This window comes from Octopus bimaculoides, chromosome 4 (genome assembly GCF_046866305.1).
Source record: "Octopus bimaculoides isolate indiv1 chromosome 4, ASM4686630v1, whole genome shotgun sequence".
Taxonomy (NCBI): Eukaryota; Metazoa; Mollusca; class Cephalopoda; order Octopoda; family Octopodidae; genus Octopus; species Octopus bimaculoides.
Genome location: NC_142931.1, coordinates 103512321 through 103529614, shown reverse-complemented (window position 1 = coordinate 103529614; position 17294 = coordinate 103512321). Strand labels below are relative to the sequence as shown.

The 17294-nt window shown below is 34.9% G+C and overlaps 1 protein-coding gene across 1 annotated transcript; it reads right to left on the bottom strand.

The window, feature by feature from the left end:
* Window positions 1–581: 581 nt before the first annotated feature.
* Window positions 582–15771, bottom strand: LOC106883774 (large ribosomal subunit protein mL42). The gene is made up of 6 exons (XM_014934903.3): window positions 15625–15771; window positions 11021–11087; window positions 7395–7479; window positions 5945–5977; window positions 4390–4511; window positions 582–729 (listed from the first exon to the last, which is right to left on the bottom strand). The coding sequence occupies exons 1-6, from the start codon at window positions 15677–15679 to the stop codon at window positions 675–677; spliced, it is 417 nt and encodes a 138-aa protein (XP_014790389.1). The 5' UTR covers window positions 15680–15771; the 3' UTR covers window positions 582–674.
* Window positions 15772–17294: the final 1523 nt, after the last annotated feature.

Below are 17294 nucleotides of genomic sequence, written 5' to 3'. Positions count from 1 at the left end.
AAAATAAACAACTTACAATTCTCGCTGGTAAGAACAAAGTTTCTAAAATGGGTAGAGAATTTCAAAGGATTGCTTTGGTGCAGCAGCAGAACATCCATCATGTTTTCAGAAGATGTGTGTTCAAGTCCCACAGGCAGCCTTCAACTTCTTCAATTCAAAAGTTCCTTAACTCAATATTTACTTGTCAAGCTAAGTGAAATTGTGGTCATGGCTGGTGACACGTGAATGACACCCGTGTTGGTGATGCATAAAAGGCACTCATGTCAGTGGCACGTAAAAGGCACCCAGTACACTCTGTGGAGTGGTTGGCATTAGGAAGGACATCCAGCCACAGAAACCAAGTCAAAACAGATTGGAGCCTGGCGCAACACTCCAGCTTACCGTCTAACCCATGCCAACATGGAAAACAAACATTAAATGATGACAATGATGATTTACATGCTATTATCTAAATCTTTATCTACATTAAGTTCTACAGTTAAAGACCCAAATATAGTAAAAATTCTCAAACAAAAACAATTCCATTCGCAGTTATCAGAAAATGGTTGACAAACAACAAAAGAATCCCTTCAACAACAAGATGATGATATTTCTTAATATTTTATTTTCTAAAAAATATCCTTATTAATCTATCATTACAAAAGGGTAAAATAAAACAAAGGTAAAGTTGTAAATCAAAGTCTGTCTCTGTCTTTTGGTTCATTTGGTTTTTTGTATTTTTTCTGTGGCCTGAAATGACAGGAAGAAATGTTATTACACAAATGTTACCTATTTTACATGACATGATTATCTTCAAAAATGTTTAGCCCTTTAGCATACAGATTACTCTCTCTCTCTCTGGCCAGGTAACCATGTACCTTCTCTATAGCAAGACACCTATTTTTGCCTCTCTGTCTCTGCCACACTAACCTTTCATCATTTGACACAAGATCACATCCTTCAATGATCCCTCCCCTCTCACAGATTCCTTGTCTTGCAAGTTACTTGGTGACCTTGCTGGTGCCATGTAAAAAGCATCCAGTCAAGTGGTTGGCATTTGGAATGGCATCCAGCTGTAAAAACCATGCAAAAAATTACCTCGCCTGTGCTGGTGCCATGTAGAAAGCACTCAGTCCACTCTGTGGGGTGGTTGGTATTAGGAAGGGCATCCAACTATAAACACCATGTCAAAACAGACACAGAAGCCTGGTGTAGTCTTCTGCCTAGCTGGCTCCTGTCAAACCGTTCAACACATGGTATATGATGATGATGATGATGATGATGATTACACTGTCAATTGTAATGGTTATTTATTTACATTGTTTTGAATTTATCAAGTATTATCTTGTAGCTTTGAAAATGTAATGAATGATGTGGTTGCTTATTCTGAGGATGTTATTGAAGGAAAGGAGTGAGAGACTGGATCGAGATGATTTGAACAGAAAACAGGTAGAATATTTGGGCCAGTTTAAATGCTACAGGATTAACCTTCTTTAAGCAGATTTACAAATAATGACATTCTAGCCATTATTATATCATCTTCTTTTCAACATAGTAAAAAAAGCAAGAAAGCAGCAGAAAGCTATGCACTGTGTATGGAAAAGATGCTGTTACAGAACATGTGTTCCAGAAGTGGTTTTCAAGATTTCAAAATCAGAAAATGCTTTGGATCAAGATGCAACTCACTCTGGCCAGTCACCTGAGATTAACTGTAATACTAACCCCTGTTATATGACTAGGATGATTGCAGATATTCCCCAAATATCCAAATCGAGTGTTGAGAATCATCTCCATCAACTTGGTTATATCAGCAGGCTTGATTTTTGGGTCACACACATCAATAGAATAATGAAATAAGGCTAACTTTGCCCAACGGATTTCCATCTGCGATCCATTTCAGAAAAGTGAAGAAAATAATCTTTTTTTGAAGAGAATGGTGACAGGGGATGAAAAATTGATCAGTCTATAACAATGTGAAGTGCAGCAAACCATTACAAACAACCTCCAAAGCAGGACTCCACCCAGAGAAAGTTATGATTTCAATTTGGAGGGATTGGAAGGGTGTTGTCTTTTACAAGCTTCTTCCCATGAAAAATGACCATCAGTTTGGATGTGTACTGTGACCAGCTGGACAAATTAAATGCAGTGATCCACCCAAAACGTCCAGCACTAGCTAATTGCAAGAGCATTGTCTTTCATCATAACAATGCCAAACAGCACACTTCTATGCAGACGTGGCAGAAGTTATTGGAAGTTAGCTGGGAAGTTTTGTTGCATCCTCTATATTTGCCTGACCTTGTGCCTTCAGATTTCCACCAGTTTTGAATGGTTAGGCCTTCAACTCCGAGGAGGACATAAAAATTCACATGGAAGAGTGTTTCACCAGTAAAGATAGGAAATTCTTTGAGCATACAATAATGGATCTGCCAACAAGATGGCAGAAAATACTGGAATAAAACATTAATTATATCATTGATTGAATAAACCTCTTTGTGTTTAAAGCTTGTATTTTCGCTTAGAAAACCGATAGAACATTTTTTGTCAACCCTATCTCTCTCTCTCTCTCTCTCTCTCTCTATATATATATATATATATATATATATATATATCTTTTACCTGTTCCAGTCATTGGATTGCAACCAAGCTGGGGCAATGCCTTTAGATGAACAAATTGATCCCTGTACTCATTTTTTAATTCTGGTACTTATTCTATCAGTCTCTTTTGCCAAACTACTAAGTGATGGGGATGTAAGCGTACTAACCAGTTGTCAATTACATATATAACTGGTTTCCATGCAGTTTCTGTCTACTAAATTCACTTAAGGCACAGGTCAGCCTGAGGCTATAGTTGAAAACATTTGCTGAACCCACCAGGTGACTGCAAAGTGAGCTTCTTAACCACACAGACATACTTATAAGACAAAAAAATTACTTCTGTGTTAACATTGCTTTCTTTTATTATCATAATGTACTATAGAACACATCAATAGATTTATTTACCAACACTATGTGTTACAACAATTGTAAGCAATATGGCAGTCCATGAACGACATATTGTTTATGGCCATAATGTTTACAACTGTCATTATATACTGTGTTGGTTAATAAATCTAAAGATATTTCTATATTATAGGAATGATCTATAGACTTGAACCTCTATTATATTAGTCTTCTAGCATTCATCAGATTTACTTATGTTAGTTTCAAATTTTGACACAAGGCCAGCAATTTCAGGGGAGGGGATAAGTCAATTACACCAACCCCAGTGTTCAACTGGTACTTATTTTATTGACCCCAAAAGGAATGAAAGGCAAAGCTGACCTCAGTGGAATTTGAATTCAGAACATAAAGACAAATGAAATGCTGTTAACCATTCTGCCAGCTCACCACTTTTAAAATGGTTAATACTGGAATTGATTAATCACCAGAGAAACTCATTGATTTTTCAGTATCCAAATTGTATAAATATATTAAGTGTGAATTGCAGCTGGTAAAGGTGGTACAATGACAGAATGGTTTTGGGCCTTCAACTACTGGAGTTGCAAGGGTACTGTCGTAACATACAATGTGTCTTGGGTATTTTAAAATTTGGCAGAGTTCATCTGTCTTTGTTTAACCCTTTGGCATTTAAACTGGCCATATCCGGTCAAAATATTCTACCTGGTTTATGTTGAAACTGGCTAGATCTGGCCTCTCACATCTACCCTACAAAGTCATTCTAAAAATAAGCAATCACTTCATTAAAATTTCAAATGCATGATTAATACAAAACAATTGAATAAATAAGCATTATATTTGACAGAATAATCCGAACACTAAAGGCTTAACCAGTTAAATTCTTCTAAAGATGAAGACAGAGTAGAGTCAGTCCAGCACTGCTCTGGTTCTTTAGGTATTGATTCCAAAAAGATGAAGGATGAAATTGACCTCAGTAAGATTTGAAAGCAGAAGGCAGAGAACTGGAACAAATGCTACAAGACATACCTTTTATTTGACACCTTAATGACTCTGCCAAGTCATGCTGGCATGGGCTGAATGGTTTGACCAGGGCTGGCAAGCAGGAGAGCTGCACCAGGTTCAAGTCTGATTTGGCATGGTTTCTATGGTTGAATGCCCTTCCTAATGCCAGTCACTTCACAAATGTGTGCTGGATGCTTTTAACGTGGCACCATAAGTGCTTTATGTAGTATTGGCACACGTGCTCTTTATGTGGTGCTGGCACAGGACTCTTGCAAGTCAATCCTATTCACCAGGGGATGTGGCCTTAACACTTCTGCTGGTTCACTCAACTTTCAGTTCATAGTTCTCCCAAGATTATATGTAGCTACTGAGCCCCAACTACATGCTGTTAGGTTTATGTCACTCACCAGAAATCTATAGTAAACTCATTTATTATTTAAGTTGACTTACTTTGGATACCATCGGTGTTTTGTTGTGAAGAATATGTTGGCAAGTTCCTGGTTTGTTGGTCCATCTGGTCTGAGACGTAGTTTTTCTGCCAGGAGATGCTGTACTTTCATTGGAGATTCAGCCTGAAAGAATAATATTGTTTAAACAGACAAGAGTAAAGTTATAAATCATTTCATATTTAATAGACAAAAGACAAATGAAAATAATAATGATATCTTTTTGTAGTAATTATAAGTGTCTCTCACTAAAGATTAAGAGATAAACTATGTAGTGAGCAGACTCATGTCTTTAACTACATCTTCCACAATAAGGAAACATTACATTCCTGAAAACGTTTTTTCATATGGAATTCCCTAACATAAAACCTATTTTCCTGTTATCTTCTATATTGCATGGAAATCAATGAACATCAAAATTAAATGAGAAAGCATGTTTCCATAGTACAGAAGATGCCTGTATTTTCATTCACTGACACCCCTAAAAAAGCATGACTACCACACAGCCCCATTCACCAAACTGTATAAATCTGGGGAATCAAAACAAACCAACATTTGTAAAGAACAGAAGAAGAAATGAGCGATGTGATTACATTGGTTTTGAATTTGGAAGAATGAAATGGAAAGTTGACTTCACAAATGTAATGTATAATATCAGAGATATTTAGTAACAGGTTCAGAAGGTTACCATTAATGGTGGCTGACCTACTCTTGCTGAATTCATGTAAATCATACACATACTCAAAAGCAACAGATATTTTTTATTTCTGTTTTTATTAAACTAACTCAGGTTAGTTAGTTCTGTACTGGCTATTATAAATTTTTGTATGAATTTCTAGTGAAGTTGGATTTCTTCCCTAACAAAGAGAAATCTATCTTATCTGTTTTTTATTGGTAGATTGTCTAAAGAGAGTAACATAACTTGCTTAAGAGTACACTGCATTGTTTGAAATAATCACAGATTAAATCTGACCATCTCCACCACTTCTATTCTCAACTTGATCATCTCCTCCTCCCTCTATATCATTTGAAGTATTGTCTCCTTGTAGAATCAAGTTTTAGATTCTTCATCCTTCTTTCTCCAGGCACCCCTTCACTTCATCTGTCTGCAACTATCTTCTGTCTCCTCAAATGAAGGACAAAAGTTTGAAATATAAAATTCCTTCCACCTTGCAGTAACTGAATTTCTCAAACACTTCTTTGAAATTATAGTCTAACATCTTAACCACTCTACCGAAAATGAAAGTTTGTGATAGAAATACAGGAATTACAAATTTAACCAAACATAAAACAAATTAAGGAGTTACCTAAATTTAGATGCAAATTAGTCTTTAAAATATTCAAATATCTCATATTAATCACTTTATTATTATTTTATGTTTTCTCAGAGTAAGATCATTTATAATATGATATGTAATGATTAACATTTCAGCAGCCTTCAACTTAATTCTTACAAAATCATTTTCTCAATAGATTGGTTAAATTCTCCTGAACAAATTCAAAGAGTTGCCAGAACTTTATGTTTGCAAATTAGAATTGAAGTAAATATTTTTACAAACCTCTTGAATCTCTGGGAGTTTCCGAGGGAGTGGCTATAAAGAAAGAATGGTAAAAATAATACAAAATTACAGAATAAAAAAAAAAAAACAGAAATTAAAAATAAATTATATCAACACTTAAATTCTTGTAGTGCTTCTTCTAAATAAACCTCCCAGTTCTGTTAGAAACTGGAAAGTTTGAGAAAATGTAGTTGGTCTAGGATAAAAATCATAAAAATATAATTATTGTATGAATTTTTATGAAATTTGGTGAGCATTGTGAATGTAAATTTTACCTGTTGTCATGTTACTGTCACTTGCCCAGGTAGGTTGAATACAAATAAGTTATTACACATAGATGCTGCAACATATTTATGAGATGTTAATTTCTGGGCATTGATTACCTGTCTCAGAGCTTAATTTGTATGCCAGTGGTCACTGTAACTTGGAAGCTGCATAACTATCATCTGAAAACCATTGAGATATACCACAATCTCCATTTATGTAATAAAAGTTGTGTTGACCTGTTTGACATACATATTTTGTGATCTCACTGTCCATCTTTCAGGAAAAAAGTTGCAGAAAATATACAATGAGCTTTGCTTTCTAAGTGAAAAGGTGCCAGATCACTAATGAAAGCATTGATGTAATGCTTTTAACTACATGATCATTCCACCCCTTCTAAGAATGGATAAATCTCACTATAAATTGCAGTCACAATCACTTAGATGACTAACATGTGTAGATGACATTGAAATATTTCTCTGATTGTTTTCTCTAAGTCCAAGCTCTTTTTCTCCAATTAAATCATTGATAAATAATAATAAATATGTCATTAATATATAATACCAAGAAATTCTAACTCACTGCTTGAGCTGCTACCTACCATGATATGTGAAAACTAAAGGAAGAAAAGAATTCAACGAAATTCTCTTAATAAACCACAAAAAATAAATGTACATAGTGTAAATGGGAAGTCTTTTGACAAGAATTTCTTTCTAGAATGATGCTAAATTTTGTTCCTTGCACAGAAAAGTGCTTACTTCATGCTTTTTGACTCTAAAGAATAACACTCTTTAAATTGCGGTTACAGTACATTGCAATAGTTGTAGTTTCTAGGCGCATGGGACTTTAGGAGTTAATAAATGTAGAAAAGGAAGGACTGAACGGAAGTGATGTAGAATAGCAGGAGTCTCATTTGTCAGTGACAACCTCTCTAGAGCTAGTTGTATGACAAAATGCACTTAGTGTGGTTGGTATTATAAAAGGGTATACAGCTATAAGAATCATGCTAAAAGCACGATATAAATTACACAGATGGCCAATTCCCTCTGTTGCTATGTGTACCAGAGGGGGAAGGATTGCACCAAGTAGTGAGACCCTGAAACCTGTTCAACCCATGCAATGATGATTTAATTATGCAATAATTAAAAATGAATATAAAACTAAGGAAGTAAAAATGTCACCTCACCTTACTATATTCATATGGAAAAGGGATTTCTGGATGCCAACAAACGAATGTCATATCATCATCAGTTTTTCCTACCAAAACATTTCTGTAATGTAAATAAAAATGATTTTCAATTTACTGATTATGCTATAAACAGATACAAACACAATTTCCTTTATTAGAGTATAGGTTAATGTCTTGAAATGAATCCATCATCATCATCATTTAACGTCTGCTTTCCATGCTAGCATGGGTTGGACGATTTGACTGAGGACTGGTGAACCAGATGGCTACACTAGGCTCCAATCTGATTTTGGCAGAGTTTCTACAGCTGGATGGCCTTCCTAACACCAACCACTCCGAGAGTATAGTGGGTGCTTTTACGTGCCACCAGCACGAAGGCCAGTCAGGCAGTACTGGCAACGGCCATGCTCAAAATGGTGTATTTTACGTGCCACCTACACAGGAGCCAGTCCAGTGGCATTGGCAACGATCTCGCTCGAATGTCTTTACATTATATATAAATCTGAGCTGTTGTTGCCAACCAACAGGAAACACCTAAACTTAGACATGTAAACACACACACTCTTTCACAAATGTAAAGCAGACTTCAAAAATACACACACACACTAATGTATGTCTGTCTGTAAGTATATATGTGCATGTGTCTGAGTCTGAATATGTCTATATCTCCATCTGTGAAGACACAGACATGGTGGATGTTAAGCTTGCTTCTTGTAATAAGCCAAGAAATTCTCTTTAATTAAAATTACACTCTCTGATGAGGACAACCATTACTAATCCACACAAATAAAACAAGGTTAATGGAGACCACTCCGAAATCTTTACGTGGTGAAGAATGGATTTGAACAGTATGGTGAGCTGGACATATTGCACTATCTTTATACTACATTGGTAAAACAAAGTCCAACCATTTACTGTAAGATCTTAGAATGACTAGAAAAAATTAGATTTTACATGAATGAAACATAATTCCAACTTACAGGGCACATCTAAACTGTAGATAATTTATGAAGCTGAAAACTAACTAGATAGGCTGAGGAATCCCCAACTGAAGATATTGGTTTTAAATGAAATTCCCAAAACAACTGCATTGTCAGGAGATGCATACTACTTTGATAAGACAAAACAGTGGTACTTATTCTATTTGTCTCTTTTGCCAAACCGCTAACTTATGGGACATAAACACCAGCACCAGTTGTCAAGTGGTGGTAGGGGACAAACACAGACACACACGCATATATATATATATATATATATATATATATATATATATATATATATATATAATATAAATAATATATATGTAAGTATATATGCATGTATATATATATATATACATTATTTATATTATCATCTGATTGAATGTCACGCATCCATTTCCAAGTAAGTTTATCTATATATATATATATATATATATATATATATATATATATATACAAGAATAAGGGCAGGGAATCGTCAATTAGTAATAGAATTAATAATTAACAATTTTGCCAAGTAGTTATGCTAATCCCTGTATATTTACGATGATAAATGATTTTACCGATAAAGGTTTTTTTCATACTGAACTACTTGGCAAAATTGTTAATTATTAATTCTATTACTAATTGATGATTCCCTGCCCTTATTCTTGTATAATTTATATTTGATACCTCTAAGTTAGATGGTTAAACCGTAATCCCTTCACACGGGACTTTTTTTCATACGGGACTATTTTGTGACACACATGGAATGGATTTCTTTTGAGATGGGATGCCTGAACTCGCTAGCCGATGAATTCGTAAGTGCCTTTTCTTCTCGTTGATTTTTGGCGTCGCATGGCCAGAAATTACCGTGAATTTTTTAGAGACACTTTCAGATTTATCAGAATATTGGGCTGATGAGACGGAATAGATTAATATCTTAACCGCGAAACGTTCGTATCCAATTAACTAAAGGCAGGTTTGTTTTTGCTTTTCACTCTGGTTTTTTGTTCTATGTGCGCCATAAATATCGCCATCCATTTAGAGAAAAATTTGTAGTTTAGAATCAGTAGTTTTTTGACTGCTATTTCTAAATTTTCAGTATGTTGGAGAAGCAACTCAATGCTAATCCCTGTATATTTACGATATATATATATATATATATATATATATATATGATGGGCTTCTTGCAGATTCTGTCTACCAAATCCACTCACAAGGCTTTGGTTGGCCCAGAGCTATTGTAGAAGGCACTTGCCCAGTGAGACTGAACCTGAAATCATGTGGTTGGGAAGTAAGCTTCTTACCCCAAAGTCATGCCTGTGCCTTTATGTTATTAATTATCTTGGGAGTTAATAAATCTATTTACTTCATAACCCTTAAATAACAGTGAAACTATCAAAAATAAATTATCCAAGAGAAGAAATATAATGATGAGCAGATGGTGTAGTACAAAGAACAAAATGATGAAATTATAATAAGATTCTAAAAGAAAGGTATCAAAGATAAAAGCTATCAATGAAACTAATTTGTCTGCTTTCTTAAAGACCACCAACATTTAACCCTTTAGTGTTTAAACTAGCTATATCTGGCCCAAATATTCAACCTGTATTATGTTTAAATCAGCCAGGTCCGGCCTCTCACACCTATCCTACAATGTCATTCTAAAAATAAACAAACATATCATTTGAGCGTGATCGTTACCAGCGTCGCCTTCCTGGCACTTGTGCCGGTGGCATGTGAAAAGATATTCGAGCGAGATTGTTGCCAGTGCCGCTGGACTGGCTCCTGTGCAGGTGGCACGTAAAATACACCATTTTGGGCATGGCCTTTGCCAGTACCGCCTGACTGGCCTTCGTACCGGTGACACGTAAAAGCACCCACTACACTCTCGGAATGGTTGGCGTTAGGAAGGGCATCCAGCTGTAGAAATTCTGCCAAATCAGATTGAAGCCTGGTGTAGCCACCTGGTTCACCAGTCCTCAATCAAATCGTCCAACCCATGCTAGCATGGAAAGCGGACGTTAAACAATGATGATGATGATGATTATTGAGATCTCAAAGCTACAATACAATACATGATTAAATGAAAACAATATAGATAAATAATATTACTTTTGACAGACTAATCTGAATGCTAAAGGGCTGGGGTGCAAATACAATCCTGATTTAGAGAATGGTGATTATCAATCACCACCACAATCACCCAGGCAGTGGTGGCAGTGAGTGCCACTCATTTAACATCCACTCCATCATGCTTGCATGGATCAGACAAAATACAGCAACTTTATTTACTAAAGGGTTTTTTTCCCTTAATTTTGACCACATACTTTGCTTTGAAGTTTACATTTTAGCAATATTACAAAAACAAATTATTATAATGTTAATGCTTTTGTTACCATATTTCTACTGCCATTCACTGCTTTTGTTTCAATTAAGTTTGAAAGTAATGAAGAATATAGTAAAATAGCTTTGTCATGAGAAAGCTGGTGTTTGGTTATTGTATTGTAAAGTCAGGGATTAAGCAGATATTTAATCTAACTGAACTACAGAGTCAGAGTTTAATGTTGGAACTAATGTTTTGTCATAAATACAGTAATCCATTTTTATATCAAATAATTCATGAATATTTTCAAACAAATGTAAAAAAAATTAATTTACTTTTTGGCTTTAAAATGTGCATTTCCTGATGAATTGTGTCTTGTAGGTAAGACTAAACTTGGAATACCTGCAACAGATAAAAATTAATGTATGACATCAGAGATATCAAAACAAATTTTAAAATTCATGACACCAGTGCTAACTTACCTAATTTTTAGCATTGAGTAGAAAATAAAATACAATTTGCTTTGTCAAAAAGTAAACCTATAAAGTAAAGTGTTTCAAGTTTGTTATTTTGACGAGTGTTTGAAGATTAATTGAATGTGTCACTAACATTTAGGAGAAAGACATGAAAGTTCAACACTATGTGAGGAAGAAAATCTTCAGTATAGTATTCTAATAACCTTGTGGTTAACAGGGTTTTTAAAAATTAAGAGACTTGATAAGGGCAGTTTGTCAATCTTTACCCTTTAGCATTCGGATTATATATATATATATATATATATATATATATATAAAATCTGAATTAAGGGAACTATGAAATGCTTTGTTTAAGGGAACAATAAAATATTTTTGATGGGAAGTCAGGTGGGACACTGTAGGGCCCAAGTGCCCAGTGATGCCACTCTCTACCATTGTAGTTGTTCTATACATAAGACCAACAAGTATATTTTACCTTAGTGGAAAACAAATCATTTCCACAAATCTCAACCTTTAAATCATTTAATATTCACTCATGTCCAGATAAACTTAAATGGAAAATTTAAGTGCAGGAGAATAATTGAATTGTTAGGTATATTTTAACAATGCTTGCTTTCTTATGGAAAGAAGATATCTTTCCATAAGAGAGAACATATAATATAACAGTAACATAGAGACAACATGAACAACTATGTTTCTGTAAAGATTTAATTGTTATAATCACAAACATTTTCAAATATGAACAAATGCAACAGTGATAATAGGCTTAACATATCAAAGTATAAGAAATTTGATATGCAAACACACATGTATGGTGAAATTCATAGATTTTCAAAAGATTAAGTGATTTGTGATCAACAAAAGCTGATAAAAATTTACTCTTTCCAACTTTTCATAGATGAAATATTCCTTAATACTGTGACCAGCGCTGAAAATAGTGGTCTGTGCAAGAGTATTAAAAAAAGAAAAAACAAAACAAAAAAAAACTATCATTTTTGGTCAGTTTTTATATAGTTCATCAAAAGACTTGATTTTATATACTGAAAATGCCTCAGTGATCACTATCTAGATTCTGAACTCCCCCTCCATACAAAATGGAATATTCATTCTTTAGAGCTGCATTTTATATTCCATTTACACAACTAACAACTGCAACTTCTGTATCCACTGTCAATATCCAGCTTTCATAAATAACTTCAGACTTAAGATCATTTCAACCATATGTCACATTTTGCTTAATAAATTCTTTGATTTAAAAACTAGACATATTTATTTGGAATCTACAGAGTCAAAGTTTCCTACTTGTTCTCGGATGTTCTGTTCAAGAACAGCAGCATGGAAATAGCCTAGAAAATTATCTGCAGTAGTATTTATATATATTTTATTGAAACAGAGTTATTACTGATAGATACAATATTATTCTTGTTAAGCAGCAAATGCTTCAATGATGTTCGTTTTCAGTGGCTGGCTTTAATGACCAGATACATCTCAACCAACATTGTCTATATTGTCCAAAAATTGCAAGTTGGAGTTATCTTCCTTGTCCAACCACCCACCAACAAACGATTTTTCTTAAAAAACCTCTAATAGAGTGATGGTTTGTTGCCAAATTAATGTGGCAGTCCCAGGAAAGGGAGAAATGCTACTGCTATTTAACCACAGGAAACATCGTTTCCAGTTGGCTATGTAACAAGCATTCTGTGTCCTTAAGTTTTCAAACAGGGGAGATAAGCACATCCACTCAGCAAAGCCAGCATCCAGACTAGTTTCAGAGTAATTGTTTTTCATCAGTCTGGAGTAGCTTGGCTTGCTAGCTGTCGATGCTTATTTGCCTTTGAAAACCTATAGAATTTCAAGTGAAATAAATTCACTGATCTACAAAATTAGAAATATTGCATTTCTAAATCTCTCAGAGAGACTTATACAGTAGTAGCACTTGTCCACCAATTGTTTAATTAAACTCAACTGGCCCAAGGTCTTCAACTCTCTCTCTTACAAATGTAGGGCTTGGTCTCTTCAGATATTTTCTTGTGGCCATATCGATGACAAAACATATAACAGGTTTACTGAGGAATGTAACCCTGTTGAAAACCTGAAATATTTATTGTGCCTAATATGCATATTTGAGATTTGAATATATAATTAGCTAATTTACCTATTATTTAGATTTCAAACTGGGTATTGTTCTTAAAGGTACTGCTTAGTATAAGTAATTAATATACCAAGTTTGAACAGTGTAATAAATATAAAACTTGAGATATTTCATTTATATGTATTAAATTAACTGAACATATTCATTTTTCAGCTGTCTCTCCATTTGAAAATTGCATTTTCAAGTGTGTGTTGAAAAAATATGCAATAAATTGCACATCTGAATTATTTGTAAACTGAAATCTTCTAAAAAGTGCTTCAGTTTCTAAACAAAACACTTCTGAACATTTTATAGGCAAAGATTTTAAAATATAGAAGTTTAAAATCACCCCATCCTGCCAAAAAATTTATCAATCGGAATTTCGAAACAAGTTTTGCTTTACTTTGAAAGGCAACTCCAGAAAACATTATCCAATATACAGTTTTTTCACCAAATAAAATTCATTACAAACATCTCTCAAATTTGACTAACTTTGTATATTCTTCTATTCTTTTACTTGTTTCAGTCATTTGGCTGTGGCAATGCTGGAGCACTGCCTTGACAGGTTTTTAGTTGAACAAATTGACCCCAGGACTTACTTTTTAAGCCAAAAATCACACAACCCTCACCCCCAATTTTCCATGACAGGTTAGGGCTTGGAATACACCAAATGGATGCATGGCATATCACTTAGTCAAATTAGCCCATCATTTACTCCACAAATGTTTTGTTGTTAATGCTGCACTTTCCCATATCACCTGTTTCAACAGAACTGTAATGTATACACAAACTATACCATATTAATTTTGAGCAATGCCAGGTATCTCTGCTAGTATATATATATATATATATATATATATATATATATATATATATATATATATATATATATACGATGGATTTCTTTCAGTTTCTGTCTACTAATTCCATTTACAGCGCTTTGGTCAGCCTGAGGCTATAGAAGAAGACACTTGCCCGAGATGCCCTGCAATGGGACTGAATCTGGAACCATGTGGTTGGGAAGCAAGCTCCTTACCATACAGTCACTGCCTAAAAACATATCAAAGGGTCAGTCTGTCGAAGTATAAATACAACGATGTGGTTATAAAACAGAGAAACAAGAAATTATATAAAATGTCGATCCTTGAAACACAATAAGAAAATAAATACAAGGTCAATAAAAAATTTAATAAAGAATAAATCTAAAAATATTGCGAAATTCGAATTCATTTTCCCACCTTTCCCTTTGTTAAACAATTTGTTACTTCATCGAGGTAATAACTAGTTCCACTATCACGAGGATCACGGCTAATACTGTCTCACCTGCTCTGGGTTACGTTGTAGCCAAAACAACAGCACCTAGCTCATCACAGGTCCCTCTTTGTCGACCGGTATACTTTTCAGCGATGAGTGTACGCTCATCAAGTTGCTCTAGGCTACGACCTCTACATGTGTGAACCACAAATACCACTCTAGAGTTACCGACGGTGAGTTTTAAAGGAGCTTCGACGTTGCCGGTTCCCATCACAACTGGAGACTGTTGGCCTCGAACGCAACGACGACAGGCGCCCAAATGGGATAAAGCTTTTTACCCGTGCCAGGGTACAAGTCACTCACCTGGGACGTCACATGTGACATATTCTACAATGCTCACCTGGTGGCTTTGGACATTATCTTGGGAGCTACTGGTCACAGAGTGGAAGGTGCCTATCAATCATTAATGAGAAGATTCTTTTTAAGCTCTTAAGAGCTCATATATCCCCAGTCTCTCAACAGTATCTCTCCTCCTCCAAAATAGGATGGAGGTGTGACGTCTTACAGAAGAAAACAGTGAAGTCGAGTAAAACAATACAATGGGCATCGGCTGACAGTTCTTCGATAACACTTTTACTATCTTATCCACGGGATGTAGATGAAGGAAATTGTTTAGGAGGGGAGATTGTTGCTTACATGGATAAATTGACTTTGTAGTCAATATAAAGATCCTCACCTGGGAACAAAAAACAACAAAAAATACAGCCTGAAGGGTGTTAAGTAGTGTGTGGAAAACGAATATGAAAAAAAGAAAAATGCGCGCTGACGACCTTGATGGGGGGATGGGATCCGATTTTTCTGTCATAAATTCGGGTAAAATGGATATATATAGATTTTTTTTTTACGGAATCGCACGTTTTTGGTTATGGACAATCCGAGAAATAACATGCTGAAGGTCACATCTACAGAAGAAGAATAATAAACATTTCTCAAGAAAAATAATTCCCGATAAAAATTACGAAAATAGTTCTATATCGAATGAAATGAATTAGTTAAATGATGTAAAGTAAATACAAACCGCTTATTTTAGGACGTTGCAAAACAGAAATTATACATTTTGAGACTTGAGTCATTTTCTTAACTACAAAATCGGTGTTGCAGGAAGCGGTGTTCTGGAACAAAGTGTTCCCGTTAATTTTTCACCGACATAATTGAAAAAAAAAATAGTTAATGAATTTCATTTTTGGATTTGGTTTGCAAGATTGTTTATGTGAGTTCGTGTGTTGAAGCATATTCTGTTGTGTCTGGGGAGAGTCATTCTCTTTTAGTGCCTTATAATTTAACACAATCACCGGTAAAAATTTCACTCATTTCCTTCTTTATTTTCCCAAAATTTTCGTTGCGTCTTGCAACCTTTTCAATAGTTTTGACTCTAAACTGCTATCCCTAAATATTTTAAAACTCCTTTATTAATTAACTCTGATACTCCAACAATTACATACATACATACATACAAAAATACTGTGTTGTTGATGTTGAAATTCCAATGAAGGAGCCTTGGGTCTAGGTTAGAAACCGGTTCTTATACCAACATTTTTGGCTGCTTGATTGGATGTTTGGTGAAATCCGAGTCATTGATATGAAAACCTGAAAAATACTAACAAGCACACATAATTTCCACATAAACAGTGATGTAGATCGCCACTACCTAAAACGAAAACAAGGCGGAGGAGGCTTATCATCGATCCAAAATGCCTTTGAATGTCGCATCATATCCATTCGGCAACACCTTTTAACCACCAAGTGTCGAAGTGCATCCCTTGACCAAGTTTGCATACATGAAGCTGATAACATCATAAGACTTGGAAGGCAGCTCCTTGAGCAACACTCTTTGTCTGATAACCTAAAATACATGCCCAAAGAAGTCGCACGACTCTACCGCAACGTATCATCAGATGAAAGGATGAGCCTATATGAGCAGAAGACTATGCATGGATATATTAGTAGAAAGTTCCGTGACGATAGTAACATCGACCATCAAAGCAGTTTATCATGGACCAATAGCCGGATTACTACCTCCCACTTTGAAGGCTATGCGTTTGCAATCCAGGAACAGGAAATATCAACCAAGTACCTGATGCACAAAAGGGATAGAGATAAAGGAAAAGCAGCAAAATGTGATAGCCGATGCAGACTTTGTGCAGTTATCACTGAAGATATCAGTGTACAATTGTTTTCCAGTAATTTTGCAAACACATCATTTGCATCACTTTTTTTTTCTTCATTTACCCATTTTTAATTATCCATTTGAGAGCATAGCTGTCCACTTCATAATCATTTTCCATGCTTTTCTTCTTAAAAACTCTAAGCATTTGTCCGAAAATGTCATCACGGTATTATCTACCGATGAGACATAGCGTTGTAGCTAGGACACTCTATAAGGAATTCCGTCGGAAGGATAATCCCGAGGACAAAGAAATAAGAACCCACAATATGGTAAAAACCATAGCCACTCATAATAAAAAGAAATTCTGGTGGAATGTACCAGTGAAGACCTCAATAAAATGTCAGCACAACAGACCTGATATAATGATTTAGGATAGAGAAGAGAAACTGTGCACAGTTGTGGAAATTAACTGCCCAGCGGATGTTAACATAAAGCTGTAAGATCTGTGAAAAAGAGAACACCTATGCTGAACTATTGAGAAATCTGCAGTTACTCTAACCAGATTACAAGTTCAGGTTTAC

What these genes read in the sequence shown, in the direction of transcription:
- LOC106883774 (XM_014934903.3), bottom strand. Translation starts at nt 15,679, where the DNA reads ATGACTCAAGTCTCAAAATGTATAATTTCTGTTTTGCAACGTCCTAAA. An exon ending in GCAACGTCCTAAAATAAGCG is followed by an intron (nt 11,088 to 15,624) that starts GTTTGTATTTAC and finishes TATCTGTTGCAG; the next exon opens with GTATTCCAAGTTTAGTCTTA. An exon ending in TTCCATATGAATATAGTAAG is followed by an intron (nt 5,978 to 7,394) that starts GTGAGGTGACAT and finishes CTTTCTTTATAG; the next exon opens with CCACTCCCTCGGAAACTCCC.